Source organism: Monodelphis domestica, chromosome 4 (assembly GCF_027887165.1).
Source record: "Monodelphis domestica isolate mMonDom1 chromosome 4, mMonDom1.pri, whole genome shotgun sequence".
NCBI lineage: Eukaryota > Metazoa > Chordata > Mammalia > Didelphimorphia > Didelphidae > Monodelphis > Monodelphis domestica.
The window spans coordinates 360,872,474-360,897,402 of NC_077230.1; the positions used below are offsets into that span (position 1 = coordinate 360,872,474).

The 24,929-nt window shown below is 45.6% G+C and overlaps 2 protein-coding genes across 4 annotated transcripts in view; both read right to left on the minus strand.

Moving 5' to 3' along the window:
* Window positions 1–586: 586 nt before the first annotated feature.
* Window positions 587–5,404, minus strand: SMIM12 (small integral membrane protein 12). 2 transcript variants are annotated; one of them, XM_016422485.2, is made up of 2 exons: window positions 5,271–5,404; window positions 587–1,683 (listed from the first exon to the last, which is right to left on the minus strand). In XM_016422485.2, exon 2 carries the CDS (start codon window positions 1,676–1,678, stop codon window positions 1,400–1,402), a length of 279 nt encoding a protein of 92 aa, XP_016277971.1. In that variant the 5' UTR covers window positions 1,679–1,683; window positions 5,271–5,404; the 3' UTR covers window positions 587–1,399. The 2 variants fall into 2 exon arrangements, with proteins under 2 accessions (XP_016277971.1, XP_007492829.1); XM_007492767.3 differs by lacking the exon at window positions 5,271–5,404 and adding an exon at window positions 3,394–3,418.
* A 1,959-nt stretch (window positions 5,405–7,363) lies between these two features.
* DLGAP3 (DLG associated protein 3) overlaps window positions 7,364–24,929 on the minus strand; it is an 87,673-nt gene continuing 70,107 nt past the window's right edge. For both annotated transcript variants that reach the window (XM_007492768.3, XM_007492769.2), the window contains exons 8-12: window positions 23,658–23,743; window positions 19,128–19,618; window positions 14,838–14,929; window positions 14,374–14,517; window positions 7,364–8,390 (exon numbers count right to left, since the gene is read on the minus strand). In XM_007492768.3, the coding sequence (XP_007492830.2) occupies window positions 8,172–8,390; window positions 14,374–14,517; window positions 14,838–14,929; window positions 19,128–19,618; window positions 23,658–23,743 (1,032 nt within the window). In that variant the 3' untranslated portion in view covers window positions 7,364–8,171. The remainder of the gene's footprint in view (window positions 8,391–14,373; window positions 14,518–14,837; window positions 14,930–19,127; window positions 19,619–23,657; window positions 23,744–24,929) is intronic.

Sequence of the window (24,929 nt, forward strand, 5' to 3'; positions counted from 1 at the left end):
CAAGTGGCAACAGCAGCATTTTCCCTTCCGAAGCCCACATCTCTAGGACAAGTGCTAATTCAGGAACAAGACAAAACTTTTAACCACCATGAAAAGCACAGTTGCCTTCCCCTGATTTCAACCCACCTCCCTTTCTTTCCAAATCTTTGCCATATGTATGAAGTGGCATCACTTGCTGAGTGGTCCCTCCACCCAAATAACTAATTCAGTCTCTGGAATGGTGAATACTGAAGAGCTAACATTAAATAGACGAGTGTTTATTTTATAAAGTCTGCTATCAAGTACAGCAATTTTTCAGTGAGAAACAACGCCTTCTATTGCCCCCAAATCTCTCTGACCCTTTCTGGTCCCTCCAGGCCCTGGTGGTGACCAAAACTGATCACAAGCACCAGAGTTGTGTCATCAGAGTAGTGTGGGAAAATCTGCCCTAGGGACATGCTAAGAGATCCCTGGGGAAACCGTGGCTGCTCATCCAGCAACTGAGAAACCTAAGCGATGGCTCAGGCTGTAGACCTTCTCAGTCATTGACAGTCTTCTCCCCGGAGCTTACCCCACCACCACACCAGCAGGGAGAATGGAGGCAGCATGGTTCTCAGGCTCCAGTTTAATTAGATTTGTACTCTACAGCAAAGGGGGTGTTTTTAAGCAAATTCAGCAGATAGATGCTCCCCCTCCCCGAAGCAGGAACAGTCTCCTTTTAACAGTCAACAGCAATCCTTCCCATGGGAATCCAATCCCCTTCCAGAGGACATAGGGAGGGATTCCAGGAAAAACAAGAACAGGGAATGGGATGGGATGGGAGAAAAACAGACAAGGCTTGTTTTAGAATTCACTCAAAAGCACTGCGGGCCCAAGAATGGCAACAACATCCCACTAGCCTAAGCAGCCTCTGAGAGGAGACAAAAAGGCTGATCCCAAATTCTGGCTGTGCTTACATGAAGCCAAACTCCAGACTTCCCCCAGGGACCAAGAACTGATGTTTCACTGGTCATCAAACAGTCCCAGGGCCAACTCCAACTTCTTACGGGAGGCATGGTGAGTAACCTGGCTCACCCCAGCAGCACAGTCTCAAGCTTGAAAGGCCTAAGCAGTTGTAGCCACCATGAGATAAAGGGATCCTCCTGGGAACCTGAGTTCTCTTTGATAGTCTCTCCACAGGCTGGACAGCAGCATAATCATAGGGTGGTAGCAGCAAAGTGCCCATGGAGATTGATGGAAACAACCTGGCAATCAAGGGGAGGAAGAGTGGAAACAGGGGCAGAGAAAATGAAGAGAAAGGGTCAGAACAAGGTGCAAAGCAAATCAGATGGAGGTTCTAGGAAGGGTAGGAAAAAGATGGTGGCCATGGACTGCCACTCAGACAGGTCCTTGGAAGGAACCATGGGGCCAGGGCCTTCCATTAACTCTTCTCAGGACGGTTTCTATTCAATACAGCTTTGGGAGCAAATTCAAGCTTGTCCTTAAGGCTCACCACCTGCGTGAGGTCCTTGCCTAATAGCTCTTCCAACTTTCGGTCTTCTCGACGCTCTAAGATGCTCTTCTCTTCCTCCACAGGCTGGGGCGACTTCCCCCTGATGAACCACTCCAGGTGGTAGCCCACAGCCCCCACCACAAAGGCCACAGGGAATGTGACATAGGGGGCATAGACACGAATCGCTGTCCAAAACACAGGCCACATGGCATCTGCAAGATGGTATGAAACAATGTTAGAGACAAACTGTCATCTGCTGAGGATGAAATAATGGATGTAAAGTACTTTGTAAAGCCTTAAAGGACTACATGTCAGCTGTGATAACTATTAATACTAGGGCTCCCAATTCACTGGACGGGCTCACTAGAAAGAAAACCATTACCCTCTAATTTAGCTGTCCTATATCTTCACATTTTCCAAATACTTGTTGATGACAAATTCCCATTTATAAGAAAATTCAAATCACAAGAAACTGGGTTAACCTTTTACACTGACTTTTTTAGACAGATAAATGAGAAGTAAACAGCTAAGGTTTATTCCAAAAATGCAATTTCCGAGGCATATCATATGGTCAGTAGCAATTCAATCTGATCCCAATTCCTACTTTCACAATACTGTCCAGTTAGGCTTGAATAGATCAGGGTTGGAGCCACTCAACTACTTTTACCAGGCATTTTACCAACCCCATTTTCCGTTTTCCCCAAGGAACTTCATCAATACATCATTCTCACTACTCCCTCCCTTGAGAAGTTCAAAACTATAGGAAAACAAAGAGTAGCTACTAATATATAATAGAGCCCTAGAACATGTGATCACTTTCCATTAATCAGAAGGTACCCTAACCTATCACTTAACCACTGTGAATATATTAATTTTTGCTAAATTTTTAAAAAGCAGAACAGAAGTATATTCAGTTGTATGCAGCACTTAAGCAACCACTCTCATACACCTAAATTAACTCATACTACATTAAACACTTGTTGGCCACCAAGGGACTTGAGACCCACTAATCAGTGCTAGAAGAAAGAGAAAAAAGAAGGAGGGAGATCTCAGGCTTTCCTAAAAAGAGACAGCCAGCCTCTATTCCAAAATAGGTCATACCATTAGTCCATCCAGACCACTATTTGTTTTCTGAGAAGAGGGTCTTGAGATGATTTGTTTGCCATGTCAATTACCTCAAAAAGTAAAAGGCAGTTTCCGAGCAACCCCAAAATTCATCATAGAGCCACCATCCGCTTACCTAAATCCTTCCTAAACATACATTTTTTAAATTTATATTGCTTGCTAAGGTAAAGATACCCCTATGTCTATCTCGTGTTTAGAAAATATTTTCTTCTGCCCTACCATCTGCTTAACCTAATGTTCCCTAGTTCTACTTTTCAGAACTTGGTGAACAAGTCTCATTTAATCCTGAAGAGCCTTCAATCGCATCCCCTTCTCCATCTTCCTCTTTTCAAGGCTTTTAATTTATCCTCTACAGATGCTCCTCTCCTTCCATAATCATTTTAGCTGCTTTTCCTACATCTTTTGCCAACCATGTTATATCTTTATTTAGGTGCAGCAAACAAAGCCATGCCCAATATTAAAACAAAATAATGTTATTTTGTTTCCAAGCTCTTTCCTGGGAATCTACAGCATTTTGCTAGCCTTCCTGAACCTCTCTGGCTATGCTATAGTCAGAAGAAAAATCAATAATGACTCCAAGATCTCCTTTCTAGGGCACATCAGCAGCAGGGTTTAAGGTTCCTTTCTCCCAACCCCACAAAGGTCACCCACCACTTCTCTGCTTCTCACAACCCTGGGAGACTTTCCTGTAATTTACCCCCCATTGGCTTGTATCCTGTAAAGGATCCTTCCCTAAAGGACAGAACATACTGAGGTCAGCTTCATGAACTCTCAGAAACCATCAGAGGGATTCCTACCTTTAGCTTCAAGATTTTCTCTTCAACTAGTACATAATTCTGTGATCTCTATCCCTGGGTCAAGACACCAAATCCTTGAGATCAAATCTCAATCCCTATCCTGTTTTTGCCTTTGTATCCCTGGTTCTTGGGCAGTGCCTGACAGAGTAAGTGCTTAAAAGATAACCACTGACTGGCTCCTTACTTGAGCTCTGCTACACAATGCCTGTGGAAATATTTTCATTTTTTTCTTTGTATTCACAGTATATAGCAAAAGGCCTGGCACCTAGTTTAAACAATGCTTGCTGAATTCAATTAAGTTGGTGCCAGATTCTAACACCCTCCCTCCCCACCCCCTTACTCTAGTCACTGCATGTCAGAGCACAAGAATAACCATGGAATTGGGGAACCATATTTTGTCATGGGTCAAGGATTAACAGATCTTTTTCGAGGTAAAGAAGTATAGATGGCAGGGTTTCCCAGACACCATCTTATTCAACATTTCTATAAATAACCTGGAAGGAGGACAAATGAAATCTCAAAATCTGGAGGGGATACTTAAACCCTTTCAGATCTGGATCCAACAAAGGTCTTTTTCACACAGGCAGTACTTTCCTCCTGGCTTCCTACCATCATTTTAAGGGGAAGGGAAGGAAGGAAAGGGGAGGAAAGGGAAAGAAAGAAGTATTTATATGGAGACCACTGCATGCCAAGCACTGGGCACCCCATGCCCAAAAGGGTCAGGTTTCCCCAGCTTCCTAAAGGAATGTGAAAGAAGGCACAGTTGAATAGGAAATGTGGACCCCTGGGATCTCTGTTGTCCTTCCCCCAATTCATCTCATGTTTATGGACACTCTGCCCCTAATCCTGGCTGCCCTAACCCAAGGACACCAACACAGTTTGCACAGCTGGGCCCGCCCACATTTATTAAACTGGGACTCCTGGAGAAGCATCACCAGCAGAAAGCTTGCAGGATTCAAAAGGCCCGGTGCCCACTTCTAAAATCCAGGACACTCAAAATCTGATTTAGAAATGGTCTCATTAGTCCTCTTGTCCAATCCCTATCCCGAGCAAGAATCTCTTCTATAAGATCCCCAGCAAAGGATAGTCCAAACTCCAGTTGCATACTTCCAGCGATGGGGAGCTCACTATCTCATGAGATCTCCCATTCCACTTGGAGGGAATTTTCTCCCCACAAGATCGTTAAGGACGATCCCCCAGACTTCTGGCTTCAATGTGTCCCTTTGCCAAATCTTGTCCCTTCCCAATCCCCCACTCCCCGACACGAACCTCCCACTGCTCCAGGCTCTAATCTCTGTCAACAAACATTTATTAAATGCCTAGGGTGCAACTCCACCAGGGAAGGGGGAGGGGGCTACGCTGAGGACCCGCAATGGTTCCACTAGGCAGCGACAAGGGCGGTCCCTGTCCCCAAACTAGCCCCAAGCCTTGTCTTCCTCAGAACTAACAAGCCCGACTCCCTCATGAGCCCCCCTAGAAGGAGTGGCTTGGGGGTGGGGTCACCCAGATCGCGCTCCGACCACCCCCGTCCAAGGGACTCGCACAAGCCACACCGTGATAAATCGAGGAGCGCGAGACATCCGGAATTTGCCCCGCCCCCGATGGTTGCCACGGTAACTGGGGCGGCCGGGTGAAAGGGCAAAGGTCACAGAGTGGTGGGAGAGGGAGGAGCAGCACCGGGGACCCTGGAGCCGGAGCTCCCTCATTCCCCAGAACCACTATCCCTGAGACGGAATCAGCACCTTCCATGGTTGCTATGGTAACCGAGTTGGGCAAAGGTTATGAGGCGTTGGGGGGTCGAAAGGAGGCAGTGTGGCTGCCGCTGGAGCATTCCCCCGAAACACACTCTCTACGTCCCTGGAAGCCCCCGCTCTCACCTGTAACTCCAGACCCCGCTTTGGGCCCCGCTGTGCACCCCCTCCAACCGCCACCAGGCCTTGCGCAAGTTTCCCCCCTAACCAGGCTCCCAGCGGCCCGCGGGGCGGGACCCACCCGCCGAGCCCGGATAGGTCGGGTTCCGGGAAGCTGCGGGGAAAGAGCGGGGCGCCTGCGCCTGCGCCGACACCGCTCTGAGGGAGGACGACAGCGCCACCTGGTGGTGTGGCGTCCGGGAGGACGAACCTTAGGAGCTCCAGGGATTTGTGAATGGATGGGCACGTGGTACATCCCTGGTAGCGGGGCACCCTGAACCTGAGAACCCTGGGCTGGAATGGGATTCCCCTGGGAGAGTGGAATCCCTGGCGCCTACCTAGTAAGCGCTTAATAAATGCTTGGTGCCTGTCTACTTACTAGCCGGGCAGGGAGTTCCCTCCGACTACCTTGTAACTGAATCGTGGTTACCCCGAGCCGCCGTAAGGGTTACCAGAGGTCATCAGAGGCAACTCCCTTGCTGCCTGGGCAAGGTTTGGCAGGGGCTGGTTTTTTCTGCGATCCTCTGCCCCATAGGAAAAGCACCAAACCCAGAACTACCTGCTTTAGCGAAAGAGTGTAGATCCAAGCCCAAAAAAAACCGAAATGGCCAGGTGTGCCCCAGGAACTTCCGACCTTGTGGAGAGCCCAGAATAAGAATGAGCATCTAAGCCATCTGTCACCTGGACAACCCAGCCCTCAGGATTCTGAAAGCATGTGACTGGCGATGTCAATCTGCACCCCTTTTCTCCCCCTGACAGCCAGGGTCTAACCCGGGTAGCTGCTGATCGGAGGCACAACCTGACTTCCTAAGGTGTCTTTGGTTTCTCTCCCTATTCTACTATCCCTTTCCTCAGGACTCCCCACCTGAACCCCATGCCTCTGTGTGTGTGTGTGTGTGTGTGTGTGTGTGTGTGTGTGTGTGTGTGTGTGTGTGTGTGCAGGCACATGCTCGCTGGCACACAGTCCCTGTTTTTCCCCATCCTTGTCTCTGCCTCCCAGCTTTCCCCTTGGGTCTCCCTGCTGTCTTCTTATTAGCTAAGCTCCATAGAATTCGATGCATCACGAGTTTCCCAAGGGCAGAGGACTCAAGGGCAGAGGCCTGAGTCTTTTCCATCTCTTCTAGCCCCATCCCCCAAAGGCAGCTGTGCATTCAGGAGACCTCAGCAAAGGTTTAGGTAATAGGAGAAATGTATTTAAAATGAAACCTTGTTCTCTTTAAACTCCTCCTTCCTGCTCTTGTTTGGTTTGGTTCTTATAAAAAAGAATCTATGAATGTTGGAGATGGAATACTCTGATTGTTAAGATGTGGAAAATCATAGTGGATAAGGGACTTACCAAAGTCACACAGCAAAGGGATATTAGCCAAGCCTCAAACCTAGGTCTCCTGAACTAGACCTGGGCAAGACCTTTTCCCACTGCACAAGCTGTCCCTGGCTTTGTCTGAACTGACAGATAAGGGATTTCATTCTCCCTGAGAGAGAGAGAATTGAATGGCAGCAGCAAGTTAGCAAGATCAGAGACTTGGGAAGAGGGAGGGGAATGTTTTGAGTGTCAAACTGGCTGAGGATGTGAGCCCTTTCCTACCTAGGCCACACTGGGCTCACTGTGACAGGAGATGGCAGTGTCCTTGTGGAAATGTGCAAGCTATAGGCCTTGGAGGGGAAGGGGTGATTTTTGGTAAAGGGACTTCTCGACTAGGGGTCTCAGAAACCAGCCTGGAGCTTAGAATGAGTAGGAGATCCAGACTTTAGCCTGAAGCAGGGATAGCCCTGTCCAGAGATCACTAGGATTGGAGAGGATGGAGGGAAGGGAAGAAAGGACATAGGTGGATTCCCATCAGGGAAAACATCTGGTACCCCAGCCCTTGCTATACCCCCTACAAACCCAATTCATACACACACACACATACACACACACACACACACACACACACACACACACACAGCAGATGCCCTCTGCCCAGATTCCCCAGGGCCCTGGAAAGTGGATATAGGCTTCTCAGTGAGGGAGGGAGGATAAGGAAGGGTCCCTGCTGAAAGACAGAGCATAAGAGCATGGCTCCTGTGCTGGGCGATGCTTCCACCGCCACTTTATTCCTCCTGGTATAGTCAAGGTGGGTCCAGGGAATGGGAGTTGAGGGGGAGGGGAAGCCTCCCACCTCTCCCAGCACCCTCCCATCCCTGCAGCAGGTGGAGAATAGAACATGGCATCTCCTGGGTTGGTCCAGCCACTGTGGTCCCCAGCAGGCCTTGGCAAGGGAGGGGGAGGATTGCTATCCCCGGCCCATTAGGGTGGATGGCTGGGTTTGGGGATTCCCCTCTGCTGGGGGGAGGTTCAGAAATCTTCATAAAAAGGGGGTGTTAAAAGCCACAAAGCTCGGTCCCCACGAAGCCCAGCCCCGCGGGGAGGGGGGGACACGGAGCCTGAAGGGCAGGGGGGCCTGGCCCGGCCCGGCCCAGCAGGGAAGGGGACAGGATGGCAGAGATAGTGCCTGAGGCAGCCAGTGGAGGAGAAAGCAGAGAAGGGGACCCTGGCCCAAAGGGGAAAGGAAGCAAGGGCAGGGGAATAGTTCTAGGTGAGGAGGTGGGAGGGAGGGTGACTCCCCTCCTCCCCTGAAGGAGTCTTAGCTTGGGACCCAGAAGGTAAAAAAACCAAACCCAGAAACTGTGATGGGGCCAGACCAGGCCAGGGTCTGGGAAGGCAAGGGGCCATGGGGCTTCCTGGGGGGGACACAGAGGGCTGGGCCCACCTCTGCCCTGGGGGGCCCCGATATCACAGTGACCTCTACGCTGTGTATGTACAGTACAGATAGAAAACGAGGGGCCGCAGGTGGCAGGCGGGCAGGGCCTTGGGCAGGGTCTGGCAGGTCACAGTCTGGTCTGGGCCTCGGGGATATAGATCTCTATGCTGTCCGCACTTTCTGTGGCTGAGCTGTGGCGGAAAGAGGCTGCCCGCTTGGCTGCTAGGAGCCTCTTCCGAGCTTCCTGCCGCTGCCGGTCCACAGAGTCCAGGGATCGATCCTTCACTGGGACCCCCCGCCCCCGAGAGGGCTTCTTTGGTATCGGGGGAGGGACCTTCTTCTCCTCCTGTGTGGGAAAGAAAACATGTCTTGAGAGGCAGGGATTGGAATTAGAGATTCTTGAGAGAAAAGATCTGAAAGGTGGTGGAGATCTGAGGGGCAGGGACGACAGAGTCTAGGAAGACCCAAAGGAGAAAAGGAGAGCAATACCCAAGAGGCAGAAGTGGACAGAAAGCAAGAAGATCCAAGGGGCAAGGAGGAAGAAAGAGCTTAAAGGCCCAAGGGGAAAGGAAGGGAGAAAATGAATAGGAAAATGTGAGAGCAAGAATTGAATGGGAGAGAGAGCAGAAAGTCCCACCAAGGGACAGAGACAGTGAAAGATTGAGACCTGAGATATAGGGATAGCATAGAACCAAGAGTCAAAGAAGGTAGAAACTAGAAGCTAGGATGGAGAAAGAAAGCATATACATGCAAACCAGGAGGGGGGTGGGGGAGAACAAGGAGAAATGAAGAGAAAAGAGGGAGAATTGGAAGGTCAGAGGGACAGGGAGGAGGGTAGACCACAGGAAAACCTAATGTGAAAAGAAAAGAAGACAGCAATATGGGAAAGGTAGGGGCAAAAAGATCTGAGGGGCAAGGACAGCAAAAATCCAAGGGACAAGGAGGGAGAAAAGAGACCACATAAACACCTGAGTGACAGAGATAAGATGAAAGCAAGGAAGCCTATGAATCAGGGATGGGAGAATAGAAAGAGCTAAGGAGCACACATTAGAGGGAGAAGACCTGAGATATAAGGAAATGGTGTGTTTGGGGGGCACAGGGTGCAGATATGAGGGGTAGGAATGGTAGAATTCAAGGGGGATGGACATTGCAGACATACAAAGAGAGGAAAGTAGCATGAAAGACATAACCCAGCACAGAAAAATATAACAGATGTTATAAAATGAGAGCAATAATAGACATATTGATCAAGGGTCTCTCAAAACTATAATAATCCCATGAATGAAGCAAGCCTCAGATAGTGGCAGGAACTATCCTCATTTTGCTACCAAAGGAATCCCTTCTCCTATGTCTAGAGTGTGACCCAGAGTGAAGGATGACTCTAAAAAAATGAACTTGAGACACCCCCAAATGAGTAGCTGTCAGTGGAAACCTTAGACCCTAAGACAGGAAGGGTATCTCTACAACCTTCCAGTCAAGTGCAGGAGTTACATGTATTCCTATTATTAGTATCCCATTAGATAGCTCCAATTTTTAATAAGTGGGAATTTACCTACCTATAACTTCTACTATATAACTTCCCTTTGGAGCTACACAAAATAAGTCTGATCCCTTCATCTGTCCTTCCCTACCCCCACCCCAATACCTTCACTCTACCATTACCTTTCATTTATTTACACTACATATATCTCGTATATTTGGTCAATTGAATGTTGTCTCCCCCATTAGAATGTGAGTTCCATGAAGGTAAGCACTATATTTTTGCCTTTCTTTGTACTCCCAGAGTTATCACATAGTAGGCCTTGAGAAATGTCTGTTGAAGGGCAGTTAGGTAGCATAGTGGACAGAGAGCCAGGCCTGGAGTCAGGAAGACCTAGGTTCAAATCTGGCCTCAGACACTTCCTAGCTGTGTGACCCTGGGCAAGTCACTTAACCTCAATTGTCTAGCCCTTGCTACTCATCTCTCTTAGAACTGATACTAAAACAGAAGGAAAGGGCTAAAAAAAAAAAGAAATGCTCATTTTTGACAACAGATCTTTGACTTTTTTTTTCTCTATCAATTGATGTAGACTGTAGGAAAAATCTGGCGCTACCAGGAAACAGACCTCCTTCACCCAAGAATCCTAGGGACCAATGGGAATTGACTTAGTTGAGGGCTGGAGACCAAGACAAGGAAGAGCAATGTCAAAGAAGGACTAATAATCAGATCTTTCGCAACTAAGAACTAAAAGTTGGCCATAGTCAAGAAAGGGGTGTCCAGTGAACACCAGGATATGATTGCCTTTTGTGACCAAGGGCAGGTCCATTTGTGACCATTGGGCAGGTGGTGACAATCTATTTCTCATCTCTGTACCACTTTAAGACTCATGAAGCTCTCTCCTCGCCACCTCTCTATGAGGTCAAAAGTATACAGATCATTATCTCCATTGTACAGATGAGGAAAACTGACTCTCGGGAATTCAGCTACAGTCACACAGCTGGGAAAGATCGGAATTAGAATTTTACTCCAGGTCTCCCGACTCCAAATCCAGCACCCTCTCCCATCACACTATCCCATTAGAGAGACAAGAGCAGGTGGATGTCCAGCCCTAAAGAGCTTCCAGGAGCTGCCCCCTTTAAGTCCTACAATGAACTTTACTGGGGTTAGTTTTTAGACAAACACAATCCTACAAATCAGTCTCAAAATAATGGGACACTAGGGCTGTCCTCTCCTTGGATGCCTCTTATCTCTGTAACTCTGCATGTTTCCTCTATGTTAACATTATAGGTAAAGCAGGGCTCTGTTCTGGACCCACCTCTGAGCCATTCTTAGCCATGACCTGAATAAAGGCATGGGAGCTCCTAGATTCTAAACTAGAAGGAATCTTGGAGGTTGGACTAGATGACAGTTAGAGGTTGTCTATTCCAAACTCCTCATCTTATAGAAGAAGAAACTAAGACCCAGAGATGTTAAGTGACTTGTACAAGGTCACACAGGTGGCAAGTAGCAGAGCCAAGTATTTGAATTCAGGCCTTCTTGGCTTCAAATCTAGTAGTCTTCAAACTGTACCATATATAGATGCCAAGTTGATCAAAATTAGGATGACAGGATCAGGTGTGGGGATGGGGGGAGGGAACCCCATTAGGCTGAAATCTTGAACTAAATTTAATAAACATACATGTGTGACTTTACTCCAATAGTTCAAAGACTCATAATTTATCAAGGGTGGCTGCTTCCCCCTCCTCCACCTTTAAGCACAGATCTTTACCATTGTATGCTTTCATAGACAGTTTTCTGGTTGGTCCTCCCTGGACCTGGACCTAAGTCTTTCCACCTTGGTAGGACCTATCAGAGTTTTCAACCGTCTAGGTTCTCCTCACCCATCAAAACAGGATATAGAAGGAATTGGGATTTAATAAGGATACATGTAACTCCTGCACTTGGCTTCGAAAGAAATAACTGTGCCAGCAAAGAGTGAGGCTGATTTAACTGGATAACAGTTCATGTGAAAAAGATCTCAAGCTCCTGTTGGATCTAAGGTACAGTGTGACTCTACTGAATGGTGTGGGAGTCAGAGGAGCTTCATTATGTCCAAAAGGAAGGGACTATTTAACTTAAAGGTAAGATGACTAGAGAAGTGAGGATAGGGCGGGGGAAGTTACCAGAAAAGCCTAGGCCATGTCCTTATTATCTTGTCCTCTCCCTCTGGGTAGACCCAAGACAGCACCTGCAGAACAGAAAACTCAACTCCCTCTTCATATGAGGATCAGGTGCATGAGGAGAGCTTCCAAATAACACCCATACCCATGGCTAAAAACAGCCAGGGATCAACCTTTGCCGAAGAGACACAGGAAGAAGTTTCTACTAACAGAGAGACTAATCAGAAGGAAACAAAATAAGAAAAGGTCTCAAGCGAAACTGGATCCAGATGAGATGCATTAAGGTCAAAAACAGTAATGGGATCCAAAGGCATAGATCACTGTGTTCTAAGCAAAGAGCACTGGTCTTAGAGCCAAGAGAACTGATTCTAGGTCCTGGATTCAACACTTAGCAGTATGACTCTGGACAAGCCATCTATCTGAATCTTATGCTCTTCATCTCTAAAATGGAGGTGGAATGGTATGGTGCCAGGACTAATCATCTCAGAGGGTGAAGTGTATGGAAATATCCTAAAGCCATAAAGGGTTGTCATCACCTGCATGAGCCCAGAAGGACATACCCTTTGGAAGTAGTAAGAACAATCTTTCCACTGGGCTCCATGACCTGCTGCTCCTATTGCAGATGGCCATTAATTTAGCTTTTCTATCTCTCCAGAACCTAGCACAGTATTTGGTATACAGTCAGTGAAATGGTTATTGAGTTAATTAATTAAATGATCACTGTCCTCAGGTTGTCATAGAAAATGATTGGGGTGGAGGGCAGCAATGTGGCACAGTGAGTTGAGAATTGAGTAGAGACAAGAGGTCTTGAAACCAAATCTGGCCTCAGGCATTTCCTAACTGTGTGACCCTGAGTAAGTCACTTAACTCCCATTAACTAACCCTTGGAATCAATACACAGTATTGATTCCAAGATAGGAGGTAAAGAATTAAAAAAAGTGATTATGTTTGTTATTTTTGGGTCCAGAGTTGAGAAATAAGAAGATCAAATCCCATCTTTGTCACTTACCACCCATATGACACTGAGTAAGTGACTTATTCTTCCCAGGCCTCAGTTTCCAAAATGAAGGAAGATTGTGGCTAGATCTCTAAGGTCCCTTCCAGCTCTAAATGTATGCATCTAAATTGCAGAAAGATCTCAACTCAGTATAAGAAGGAACTACCTTACAATGAAAGTTATAATAGCTAGCATTTCTATATTTTAAGGTTTGCAAAAAAAAATTAGTTGATCCTCAAAGCAACACTACAAAGTAGGTGTTATTATCATTTTATAGTTGAAGAAATTGATCCTAAGAGAGATTACATGACTTGTTCAAGAAATATGTAGCTACTACGTATCTCAGAAAGATCTTGAATTCTGGGACTTTCTGACAACAGATACATCACTCTATCTATTATGCTATTTAGCTGTTCTTTGTTGTTACCCAACAAAAGAAAAGGCTAGCTCAAGGTAAGATCTTTGAAAGTAGAGACCTTTTAAGGAGCAACTAGGTAGCTCAATGGACTGAGAGGCAGGCCTAGTGATGTGAGGTCCTGGGTTCAAATATAGCCTCAGATACTTACTAGCTTTGTAACCTTGGACAAATTACTTAACCCCCTTTGTCTAGTCTTTATCACTCTTTTGCTTTGGAAACAATACACAGAGTTGATTCTAAGACAGAAGATAAGGTTTTAAAACAGAAAGAAAGTAGAGACCCTTTCCTCTAAGTCTTTAGCCTTAGAATAAGTGCCTGGCACATAGTAGACAATGCTTTGTTGATAGAAAAATCACCAGAAGTATTTGAACACAGAAATAGCATTTGGGAGCTGTCGGTGGTACTGAAAGGCACTATGTTATGAAAGACAGAAACAGGACTAATGTATAATAGCCGCAGCACCATGTGCCCCAAGGAATACATGTTAAGCTTGTAAACAAATTGCCTTTGCCAGGTACCATTCTGATTACCTGGACTAGCTGCTCCTGAACTCAAATGAGAAATTTCATCAGAGCAGGACTTTTTTAAAAAGCTCTTGTGACGGAGCCCCTCTTCTTAGAATAGCCTGTGCTTGTACTGTTATAAAAGATTTGACTAAGTAGATTTTGTTCCCAGACAGAGTCCTGGGCACTGGTTCTGGGGAGCCATGATTTTTGTCTCTTCTATCCCTGGAAAAGGATTCTTCTGTAGAGATTTATTCATCTGGGCATATCAGTGTGGGGCTGCAAAGATGCAGAGGCTAGCCCTTGAGCTGATCAGGATACCAGGGTTCAGACACCAGTGATAAGAACTGGCCTTAGACCTCATGATTCTGGGATCTTAAACCTCTTAAGTGCTCTGGAGAGCAACAGAGGAGAAATAGAACTAGCAGAAGTGTCTGGATGACCCCTGCCAAGGAGCCTGCAGAGAGAATTTCAGCACTGGTAGGAAAGTTGGACCAGTCCTTTTCCCATCATTCTCCCAGGTTCTATATAGCTCTGGGAAGCCTCTTTATAAAAGCTCCCTGGTATGTGTATGTGTATATATGGCAGGGAAAAAAGTAAGGCTGTTTTCAGGCCACAGGAGATGAGAGAGAAGAAAGCCTCCCAGGGAAGTCCCTGATAGTAGAAGGTCAGCAGGGGAGGAAATAGCCTCTCCAGGGCATCTGAGAGAGAAGAACCAGGGCCTAGTACTTCAGGGAATCTCAGAGGGCTCAGATTGTCTGAAACCACCCACCTCAGGCTCCAGGGGTTTCCAGCTGTTGGCCTTAAGCTGCTGCAGCTCCAAAAATTTGAGGCTCACATCCTCGATGGCAAGTTGCAGGAGGTCCCAGAAGCCAGCCAGGTCCTGGGAAGTGGGCACAGGAAATGAGGCTGGGTCCTACAAGGGTAAAAGGAAAGAGAAATGATCCAGGCCCAAGCATAGGGCAAAACTGGAGAAGCCCTCCTCCGCCCTCACCCATCAGGAAAAAAAGGAAAAATTAGAATGGAACACAACCACTCATTGGCAAGTTGGGTCAACCTTGAGAAACTCCTCCAACTCCATCAAGAACTCCTCCCCAGAGGCTTTTACATTACTATGGGGCCACTTTCCAAACCCCAACTCCTCAGATAGATGTCTCACCTCTCCCCTGGCAAGGCACAAGCCTCCTCTGGTAGAAATACCATATTCTGGCCCTGGAGGAGAAGGAGGGCACTCACCATGCTTTGCTGGCACAGCCGGAAAAACTGCTGCACCTTCTGTGACATAAGAAGCTGGGCGCTGCCTACTGCACTCCGAATCTTCTCCAAGACTGAAAAGAACAGAAATATCATCAGTTTCTCTTGAAGAAGACACCTCTAGACCCAGCCTGATAGGCAGCTTTCCTTGCCTGTGATCTTCACCCTCTCCAGAAAATCAAGCTTAATTAATATCTGCTGTTTGTCCCTATAGCCTTGTCAGCCACAAAACCTTGATTCTTCACATGTACCCATTTTTCAGTTAAAAGACCTTGTCTTTTTCACTAAAAAGAGCAAGGCCATCAAGATAAGCTCTCCTGTCCACCCTGATCTTTATTTTTACTTCTCTGCCCCTGCCTTTCTTCTCCTCCATCCCTTCTAGTCTCAGAAGATGAGATAAAGCCACTTTTCTCTTTGCTAAGGCTAACCCTATAGCTGCAGCTGTTGTCCCATCCCTTGCTGCCTTCTACAAGACCTTCATCTATTCATCATTCCCTATCTCCTGCATCCCCAATCTCTCCCTCTTTATTGGCCCCTTCTCTTGGTCTACAAACATTCAGATGTTCTTATCTTGGAAAGGTGGCAGAAAAAAGAACACTTATCTCAGCTCTTACCACCCAGTTCTTTTTCCCTTTATAATGATACGTTTAAAGTATTATTCTGACTTCCCCCTTCCCCAAACCTGCTTCCATATCTTCAACACCAATTCCCTCTTCAACCTCCTGAATCTGGCTTCCATAACTATCACTCTCTCTGAGGTCATTCATGACTTCCTAATCACCAAAATCCATGACTTTCCTTAGTCCTTATCCTCCTTGACCCCTCTGTTACATATGACTTATAAATGTACTTTCTTAACACTGGTCTTTCCTGATTCTCTTCTCCCCTCTTTAACCATGATTTTTCTATTGCTTTTGCTAGATTCTCTTTTCCTTCTTGGTTTCCCTAACTTTTTCTCAAAGCCCTTACTTTTTGTCTCAGTAACAACTTTAAGACAGAAGAGCAAGGACTAGGCAAGTGAGATTAAGTGACTTACCCAGGGTCACACAGCTAAGAAGTATCTGAAACCAAATTTGAACCCAGGTCCTCCCAACTCCAGCCTTGGTGCTCTATTCACTATGTCATCTCCCTGCCCCTCCCTAACTTTATGACTCAGTTCAAGTCCTACTTTCTACAGGAAGCTTTTACTGGTCCTTCAGATAATTATACCTTCTCCTTTCTGGTCACCTTCCATCTGCTCTGCATACATGTTGTTTCTAATGTACTTATTTAGATGTTGTCTCCCCAATAGAATGTAAACTCCTTGAAGACAAGGATGATTTTTGCCCTTTTTTCCTCAGTGCTTAGCAGAGTGCCTGGTACACAGTAAGTGATTGTTGACTGGCTAACTCCTCTCATCCCCTAAATGGCAACATTCTTTAGTTCCAGTTCTCAGCCACAATCTGCTCATCTCTCAGAGAGAAAGTTGAACTCCCTCAGAGAGAAAGAATATTTTTGAACATGTATCCACAGTGGCAGAAGTGAGGATTTGGAGCAAAGTCCTGGATTTGGAGTTTGGAGACAAAAGATTTGAGTCCCAGCCCTGTTACTAACTTATTGTGTAATTTCAGATTAAGTCTCTTCCTCTGTCTCTCTGGGCTTTGGCTTTCTCCTCAGTAAAATGAGGAGGTGGGAGTAGATGGTCTCTAAGGACTCTCCCAGTTCTGAAATGGTATGATGATTTTAAAAGCCATTCCATGTGTGAAAATCTTGTCTCCTAAATGGACTGTAAGATCCTTGAATGCAGAGACCATATGGTTTTCCTTTGTGTTCACATGGGAACCTGCAGAGGACCAGGCAGGGGGAATTATATAAACATTGGCTTCAGGGAATAGGAATCCTCTGTTTTATGCTTAGCCTGACCCTATGAGGGTTGTTTCATCATTCCACGTCTAAGACCTGTATCTCCCCTGAAATAGGGAAAGGAGGTTTTAAGAATAGGAGTCTATAAAGAAAAGAGCTTCTTTCTTTGATCTTTGAGGCTTAGACTCACAACTGGATGGAAAACACTAACAAGATTTTGAACAAAATCTCTCCCTTTGAAAAAAAGGGGGGGGTCAAAAAGACGGCAGGTTCTCAGTGTTGTTTCAAATGCTCCATTGGCCAGAAGGCTTCCTGATTAGCTAAGAATAATGATTATGAAACTGGAAAATGAATTTGGTCCAAAATAACTGGCTAAAGACTAGTGTTCAATAAATCACAAAACTCAAACTCCTGAGAAAAGGACACTGTATTCATAAGAACCTAGACTGCCTGACCTAGTCCTCAATCAATCAATAAATATCTATAAAGCACCTATCATATAACAGGATAAGTGCTAAGCACTAGTCACGTCAAATCACTAGAAATAGTCGATGGAAAGAAAAGGTATTTTCATTTGAGTCCATGTTGAAGGAAATAACATGGTTCTGAGTTCCAAGTCTGGGAAAATCCAAGCAGGACAATTTGGCAGAAGGACTATAGCTAAATAAAGTGGGAGCTACTGAGTCACAGATAGGTAGAGCCTGTCACATGCGTTTCTGATTACCTTACCCTTCTGAGTTTATATTCTCTTTTTTACAAGCCCTTAAAAGTACACGCTTGGTATAGACTATGTGGTAGCCAGAGGGAAAGCATAGAGGTGAGAGAGAAAAACCTTGAACCAAGACACCCAAAGGGAAGAGGCATTGACAGAAGAGAGAGGGATGTGATTAGAGATTAGGTATGGCAGGAACTCAGGAACTAAGAGGCTTGCAGCCTCTGTCACTACATGAAGGAAACGAGAATAGTTGAGTCACAAGGGTGGGAGGGCAGCAGCCATGGCCAATATTAGATTGCTTCACCCTCTCTCATCCTAGTATTTCCAGTGCAATAAATAAGCAAGAAAAAGCGCAACTTCTGAGTTGAAGTTATCAGTTGGACTCTTTCAGAAAAAAATTATTTTCACCCTAAGGAAAAAGAAAAAAGAAAGAGCCAGGGAAAAATTCTGCAGCGGAACAGTAGGCTCCAGGACTCTCCATAAGTCTCATCTTTTATGTGGTATATGTATGTAAGAAAGTCATGTGTGTCAGGCTGTGCTGTAAACTTCTTGGTTTCTTGGGTACAGAGAATATGGAAAGATGTGGCAATGATGACTGTATCCTAAAGACAATGAGAGCAACATATGGGACAACACCTTCTAAACCCTTCTCCTATTCTCTCTCTTTTTTAAACCCTTGTCTTCCATATTAGAATCAATGCTATATATTGGTTCTAAGGCAGAAGAATGGTAAGAGCTAAGCAATGGGAATTAAATGCCTTGCCCAAGGTCACACAAGTATCTGAGGCCAAATTTGAACCCATCTCCAAGTGTGGCTCTCTATCCACTGAGACACCTAGCTGCCCCACTCCCTATTCTTGAGTGCACCTATCTCAGAGATGATGGGACTAGAATAACCAGAAATCACCATATCCCAATACCCTCAAACCAGATTTAGACATCTTGGAAGATTTAGATAATGGATGGTAAACTTCTCAAGGGCAGAAGCTGTAATTTGCTTCCTCACTCTTACCGTCTCCTGTGCCAAGCGCTGTTCCTATGCTTAATAAGTATTTGTTGAATTCAGCAGAGTTTGTTGAATTGAAAGGATTCTAGCATAAAGGAATTTGTGGGCCAAAGGAATAGTCCTAGATGTGATTTTCTCCAAGTTGAAGCCATCCTCTGCGCTGTGGCCCCCACAACTCTTTACACCCCCGCCCAGAGAAAGCCTTCATAAAAGTGTGACTTTTTACTCTGCCTCACAAGCCCAAGCCAAAGGAATACAAAGTGATGTCATATGGGCCACATATAAAAAAAAGGATAACCCTCTGGACAGAGATGGAGCCATACCTCCCCAAACCCAGCCAATGGAACTGTGGCTAATCCATGCAGCCACGTGTCTTCATTCAAAGATTAACTGAGAGTGGGCTATAATATCATTAAAATAATAGCAGCTGGCATTTATATAATGCTTTACAAATAGTATCTCATTTGATCTTCACAATGAACTGGGAGATGGGTGCTATTATTCCTATATTACAGATGGGGAAACTAAGGGAGACAAGGGCTAAGTGACTTGTCCAGGGTCACACAGCTAGGTTGGATTTGAACCTAAGTCTTCCTGACTCCAAGTCCAGAATTCTATCCACCATCCACCCTGCCACCTCACTGCCTAATGAGATCCCAATAAGACCCTCCCTCCAACCCTACTGCAGCCATCCCCTCAGCCCACTTACTCTCCTCAGGGAGGTCATAGTCCTCTGCTTCCCGCTCCATCTGCTGGCACCAGTGCTCCATCTTCTCCACTTCTGCCTGAAGCATCTTGATGAACCACTCTCCATCCCTGGGGCAGGGGGAGGCACGGCCAGAGTCGGGGAGGCTACGGGAGCCACGCTCCATCCACGAGTCTCGGCGGCCATGAGTTGGAGCCGGAGTTGGGGCAGGGGCTGGGCCAGAGCCAGGAGGCCCATCTGGGGCAGGTGGCTCATATGGCAATGGGTAGCCCTCACGGTAAGCCCACTGGCCCTGTGTGTGGACGGTGCGGAAGACAGAGTAGGCAGGGCCTCGAGGCCCTGGCTGGGGTTCAGATGCATGCCGCTGGAAGGAGCGGCCGAACTGCAGGGCCTTGTCCTCTGTGGCCACTGTTGCCAAGCCAGCCAGGCCTTCCAGCTCCAGGTCTGCCTGTACTCCGGCAGTCACGCTGTTGGAACGCTTGAACCGGGCTCGCCTGGCCAGGGAGATGCAGGTCAGTCATCTCTCAGCTCTCTTGTCAGCTAAAATCTCCTCTCCCAAATCTGCAGAGCTGCCCCTCTCCCTCCTGGCCACCTAGTCTGGGTCTCCCAGGCCTTGCCCCTTTCTTCCTTCCCATGACTGCTTCTCAGTCTGACCATTCTCATCTTATGCCCCACTCAGGTCCTGCCCTACTTCATCTCCTCATGTTTACCTGGGCATGCCCCCTTCCCATATCCCTCCTGTGCACTCCCCAAAGCCCTTCCCTCTCCTTTCTCAGCTCTGCACCCCAGTGTCTTTCAGGCCCTGCCACATCCCTCTTCAGCCTTGCCCTTTGATTTCCCATCTCCTAAACCCAATTTCATACACCCTCATGACGTCCTTCTCCCTTTTCCCAGGATTTATTTTCTCCAGTCAAAGGGAACAAGGAAAGGTTGAAGGAAATGTGGACTTTCTATGGGAAGAAAGCCAGATGGAGTCTGCCTGAAAAAGATGTAGGAGTTCTGTAGTTTTAAAAATAAGGGTTCTGAGACCCAAAGAGTTTCAGCAACTTGTCCCAAGTCATCCAAGCTGTAAATCTCAGTGGGAATTCGAACCCAGATCTTCTGACTCTAAATCTAGGGCTCTTTCCACTACAATTCATGAATCTTAGCTACCCAAGTTGAACTCTCTTCTTAGAGCACCTCGAGAAGGTCCCCAGACTAAGAGCTGGAGCCTGGTTCTTGTCTAGGCTCTCCTACCAACTAACCATAAGCATGAGCAAGCATAGAAACTGTCTGAGCTCCTTTTCTTATCTGAAAAATGGGGTGAGGTGGTGCATATTCTTTAAAGTCTCTTCCAGTAGTGATAGTCTGTGGCTCACGTAGCCCTAGCAGCACCTAGCATTGGGCTAGGTACACCCTCAGTGTTTTATCATATGAAATCCAATTACTGGAAGGGCTGAAAAAGAACCTGGGAAGGACTTTTCCTAACAAAATAAATTTGAATGACTGCTCTTCCACTTGCTAACAGGGTTGTGACCTTGGGCAAGTCACCGCTTCTCTGGGCCTCAGTTTCTTCATCTGTAAAATGAAGGTATTGGGCTAGATTATCTCTAAGGGTCTTTCCAGTCATAAATTCTGTTATCTTGTGAACTAGGCATAAAGTCAAAGACTCAAGCAAGTGTGGAATGGGGGTCAAAGCAGGGACAGAAGGCTCCTCTGAGTCTCCTCCACTCCCCAGCCCCATCTGGACTGCCTTGTAGAAGAGAATGGTTTGGGAGGCAGACTCTGGGGCTCCCTTCTGCTCCCCACCCAGTTGTTCCTTCCCTCCTTCCCTCCCTTCCTCCCTTGCAGCTGCCTGGGAGCCTGTCGCCATGGCGACCAGCCCTGGATGGAGGCCACAGAACCTAAGGAGAGATGTGCTGCTGGCATTCAGTCTCCAATCCCTGCCTCGTAGCATCCCAACTCTCTCCCACACCCCAAAACCGGAAGAGATGAAGGGAACCAACCTCTAGATCCTAAAATGGAAATGGAATTGGGAGCCGGGGGAGGGCTGGGGTTGAGAGGCCAAGGGGAAGGGTCAAGCCACGGGAGGACACACACAAGCCAGCCTGTGAGTGGGACAGTAGCTGATCTCATGGCACTACTGTCCTCGCCATCACCTCCGCATCATCTCTGACCCCTCCTTCTCCCTCACCCTATGTGCCCAAGCTGTTGCCAAGAGTCTTTCTTCTAAATAAACTCTCCTGTTCAACTCATCCACACCCACAGCTACCATTCTAGGATGGGGCTTCATCACTTCACGCCTGGACTAGGGTAAGAGCCAGGTCCTAATTGGTCTCCCTGATTCATCCCATTCCTCTCCTCTCCATTCCATCCTTCATGCAGTTTCCCAAATAATCTTTGTCTGACTATGTCCCTCCTCCACACAAAGTAGCTCCTTACGACGTACAGGATAGAATTCGAATTTCTTAGCCTGACATTCAAGGTCCCAAATACACTGTCCCCATTTTTGCAGCTCTCTCACCTTCAAACCCCTCAACTCCAACCTAAATAATCCCCACATAGTTTTTTTTTAATGTGCCATTGTCCTTCCATGGCAATGTGATATAGAAGGCAGAACCTGAACTAAGGGTCAGGAGACCTAGTTTGAAATCCTGTATGCTTGCTAGATGTATGATACTGGGTAAGTCACTTCATTATCCCACCTCCAAGAATCTCAATTTCCTCATCTGGGGATCACATTTGAATTCATACTATTTCACCTACTTCCCTACATATATGTGCATCCTTCAAAGCCCAGTTCAAAGGTCGCCTCTTCCTTGAAACCTTCCTGGACTCTCTAGCCCAAAGTCATCTCTCCCTTTTCAGGAACTGAAGGGCCCTTAGGATCAGAACAACAGTTTATTGCTTGGTTGTACTTCCCAGGTTCAGTCCCAATTCCTGCCAGTAAATTGTGAGCTCTGGACAATGACCATATCTAAATTTTCTTTGTCTCTTGACATGCATACATAAGAAACATTCAGAGAAAGCTGTTGATTCATTTTTAAAACTGTTAAAAATACAGTTTCTGGTGTCATATATATTTGCTGATGGTTACTAAGTTTAGAATAAATAAATAAATGAATAAACAAATAAATAAATGAAATTTAATAAATAAAAATTAAAATTAAATCTGTTGATTTATTAAATGACCTGCCCACTGGTGCCATTGGCATCTTACTTCACACTGCCATATAGGGTCTAATTTCCCTTAAAACAGGAAAGGATGAAAAGTGAGACTCTTCATGGGTCAGAAAGAAACCTTTCTTTCTCCAGGCTCAGGAGCCAAAGACCTTTGCCCCAACCTTACATCTCTCACACTTTCCCTCTGCAAAAGCTGAGAAGATCTCCCAGGAATAGAAAACAAAAAAAGAAATGTAACTAAAATCAGAAGGGAAACAACAAACTGGGAAAAAATCTTCATAGAAACCTCTGACAAAGGTTTAATTACTCAAATTTATAAAGAGCTAAATCAACTGTACAAAAAATCAAGCCATTCTCCAATTGATAAATGGGCAAGGGACATGGATAGGCAGTTCTCAGATAAAGAAATCAAAACTATTAACAAGCACATGAAGAAGTGTTCTACATCTCTTATAATCAGAGAGATGCAAATCAAAACAACTCTGAGGTATCACCTCACACCTAGCAGATTGGCTAACATAACAGCAAAGAAAAGTAATGAATGCTGGAGGGGATGCGGCAAAGTAGGGACACTAATTCATTGCTAGTGGAGTTGTGAACTGATCCAACCATTCTGGAGGGCAATTTGGAACTATGCCCAAAGGGCGACAAAAGAATGTCTACCCTTTGATCCAGCCATAGCACTGCTGGGTCCGTACCCCAAAGAGATAATGGACAAAAAGACTTGTACAAAAATATTCATAGCTGCGCTCTTTGTGGTGGCCAAAAATTGGAAAATGAGGGGATGCCCCTCAATTGGGGAATGGCTGAACAAATTGTGGTATATGTTGGTGATGGAATACTATTGTGCTAAAAGGAATAATAAAGTGGAGAAGTTCCATGGAGACTGGAACAACCTCCAGGAAGTAATGCAGAGCGAGAGGAGCAGAACCAGGAGAACATTGTACACAGAGACTAATACACTGTGGTATAATCGAACGTAATGGACTTCTCCATTAATGGCGGTGTAATGTCCCTGAACAATTTGCAGGGATCTAGGAGAAAAAACACTATTCATAAGCAAAGGATAAACTATGGGAGTAGAAAAGCAACTGCCTGAATACAGCGGTTGAGGGGACATGACAGAGGAGAGACTCTAAATGAACACTCTAATGCAAATACTATCAACAAAGCAATGGGTTCAAATCAAGAACACATGTAATGCCCAGTGGATCTACGCGTCAGCTATGGGGGGTGGGGGGGAGGAAAAGAAAATGATCTATGTCTTTAATGAATAATGCTTGGAAATGATCAAATAAAATATTTTTTAAAAAAAGAAAAAAAAAGAAAACAAAAAAGAGAAAGTGTAAGGAGACTCTCACAATCACTCACCTCTTATCCTCCTCAACCTGTACCCCAATGGAGTGGAATTCTCTCCGGCTCCTTGTCTCTGTGTCAGAATCTGAGATGGTCTCTACCTGAGAAGGAAAAGAAACAGAGTAATAATTCTGCCCTGTTCAATAGGCCCTTTCCTTGGGGATGTAAGCTGCTAGAGTTTCCTAGGGAACAGTCAACTAGCTGGGGGCTGGTCCCCCAGAATCTCTCTGGCTAAATAGAATATTAGTAGAAGAGAATATGTGACAAAATCTCATAATAGCTTTATGGATGAGATGGAGAGATGTGAGCTAATGGATCTTACAGTGTGGCAGATTTGAAATGGATTAAATGATATTAAATGGTAATGTCTCCCTGGACACAGGTTTCTAATGGAGTACCCTAAGTTTCTGTTCTTGGGTCCATTATTTGTTTTTATAAATTACCAGCACAGATGATATGTTTTTTTAAACTAATACTAAATACTAAGTATTGGTTCCAAGGCAGTAGAGTGGTTAGGGCTAGGCAATTGTGGTTAAGTGATTTGCCCAGGATCACACAGCTAGGAAGTGTCTAAGGCCATATTTGAACCTAGAACCTCCCATCTCTAGGACTGGCTCTCAAACCATTGAGCCACCCAGATGCCCTAGATGAAACATGTATTAAATTTGAAAACAAGAGACATGAAACTGGGAGGGATAGCTAAACAGAATTGAAACCCAAATGGTCCAAAGGCAAATCTAAAAAAATAAAAAGATTTAACAGGAGAAAAAAATGTAAGGTTTCACACAGGTTCAAATAATCAATTTCACAGACAAAATATGGGAAAGGTGTGGTCAGGTAGCAATTCTTCTGAAAAAAAATTAAGATTTGGGGGCATGTAACCTCAAAATAAATCAATAGTAAGACATAGTGGCCAAAAAAGCTGAGAGCATTAAAAGAGGCCCAACGTAGAGATCAAGGATGGTGACAATCTCTCTATACTCTTCTTTAGTCAGACCATACCTAGAATACTGTGTTGAGTTCTGAGCACTGTTATTTTGTGTGGTTGGAGGGTTATAGCCAAGAATGTACTAGAACCAAGCTCTAAAAACAGATTAGGGGACACAATTGTTGCATTTCCAGTGTAAGCATTTCTGTCTCAGAAATCAACAACTGCTACAAATCAGAGCTTGATTTTTCATTCTGTTGATTAACTAGATTTAAGAAAGTATTAATATTACAAATTAAACTTAAACATGTGGGTTCATGTAATTTTTTTTCCAGAAAACTGGATTGTTAAACATTTAC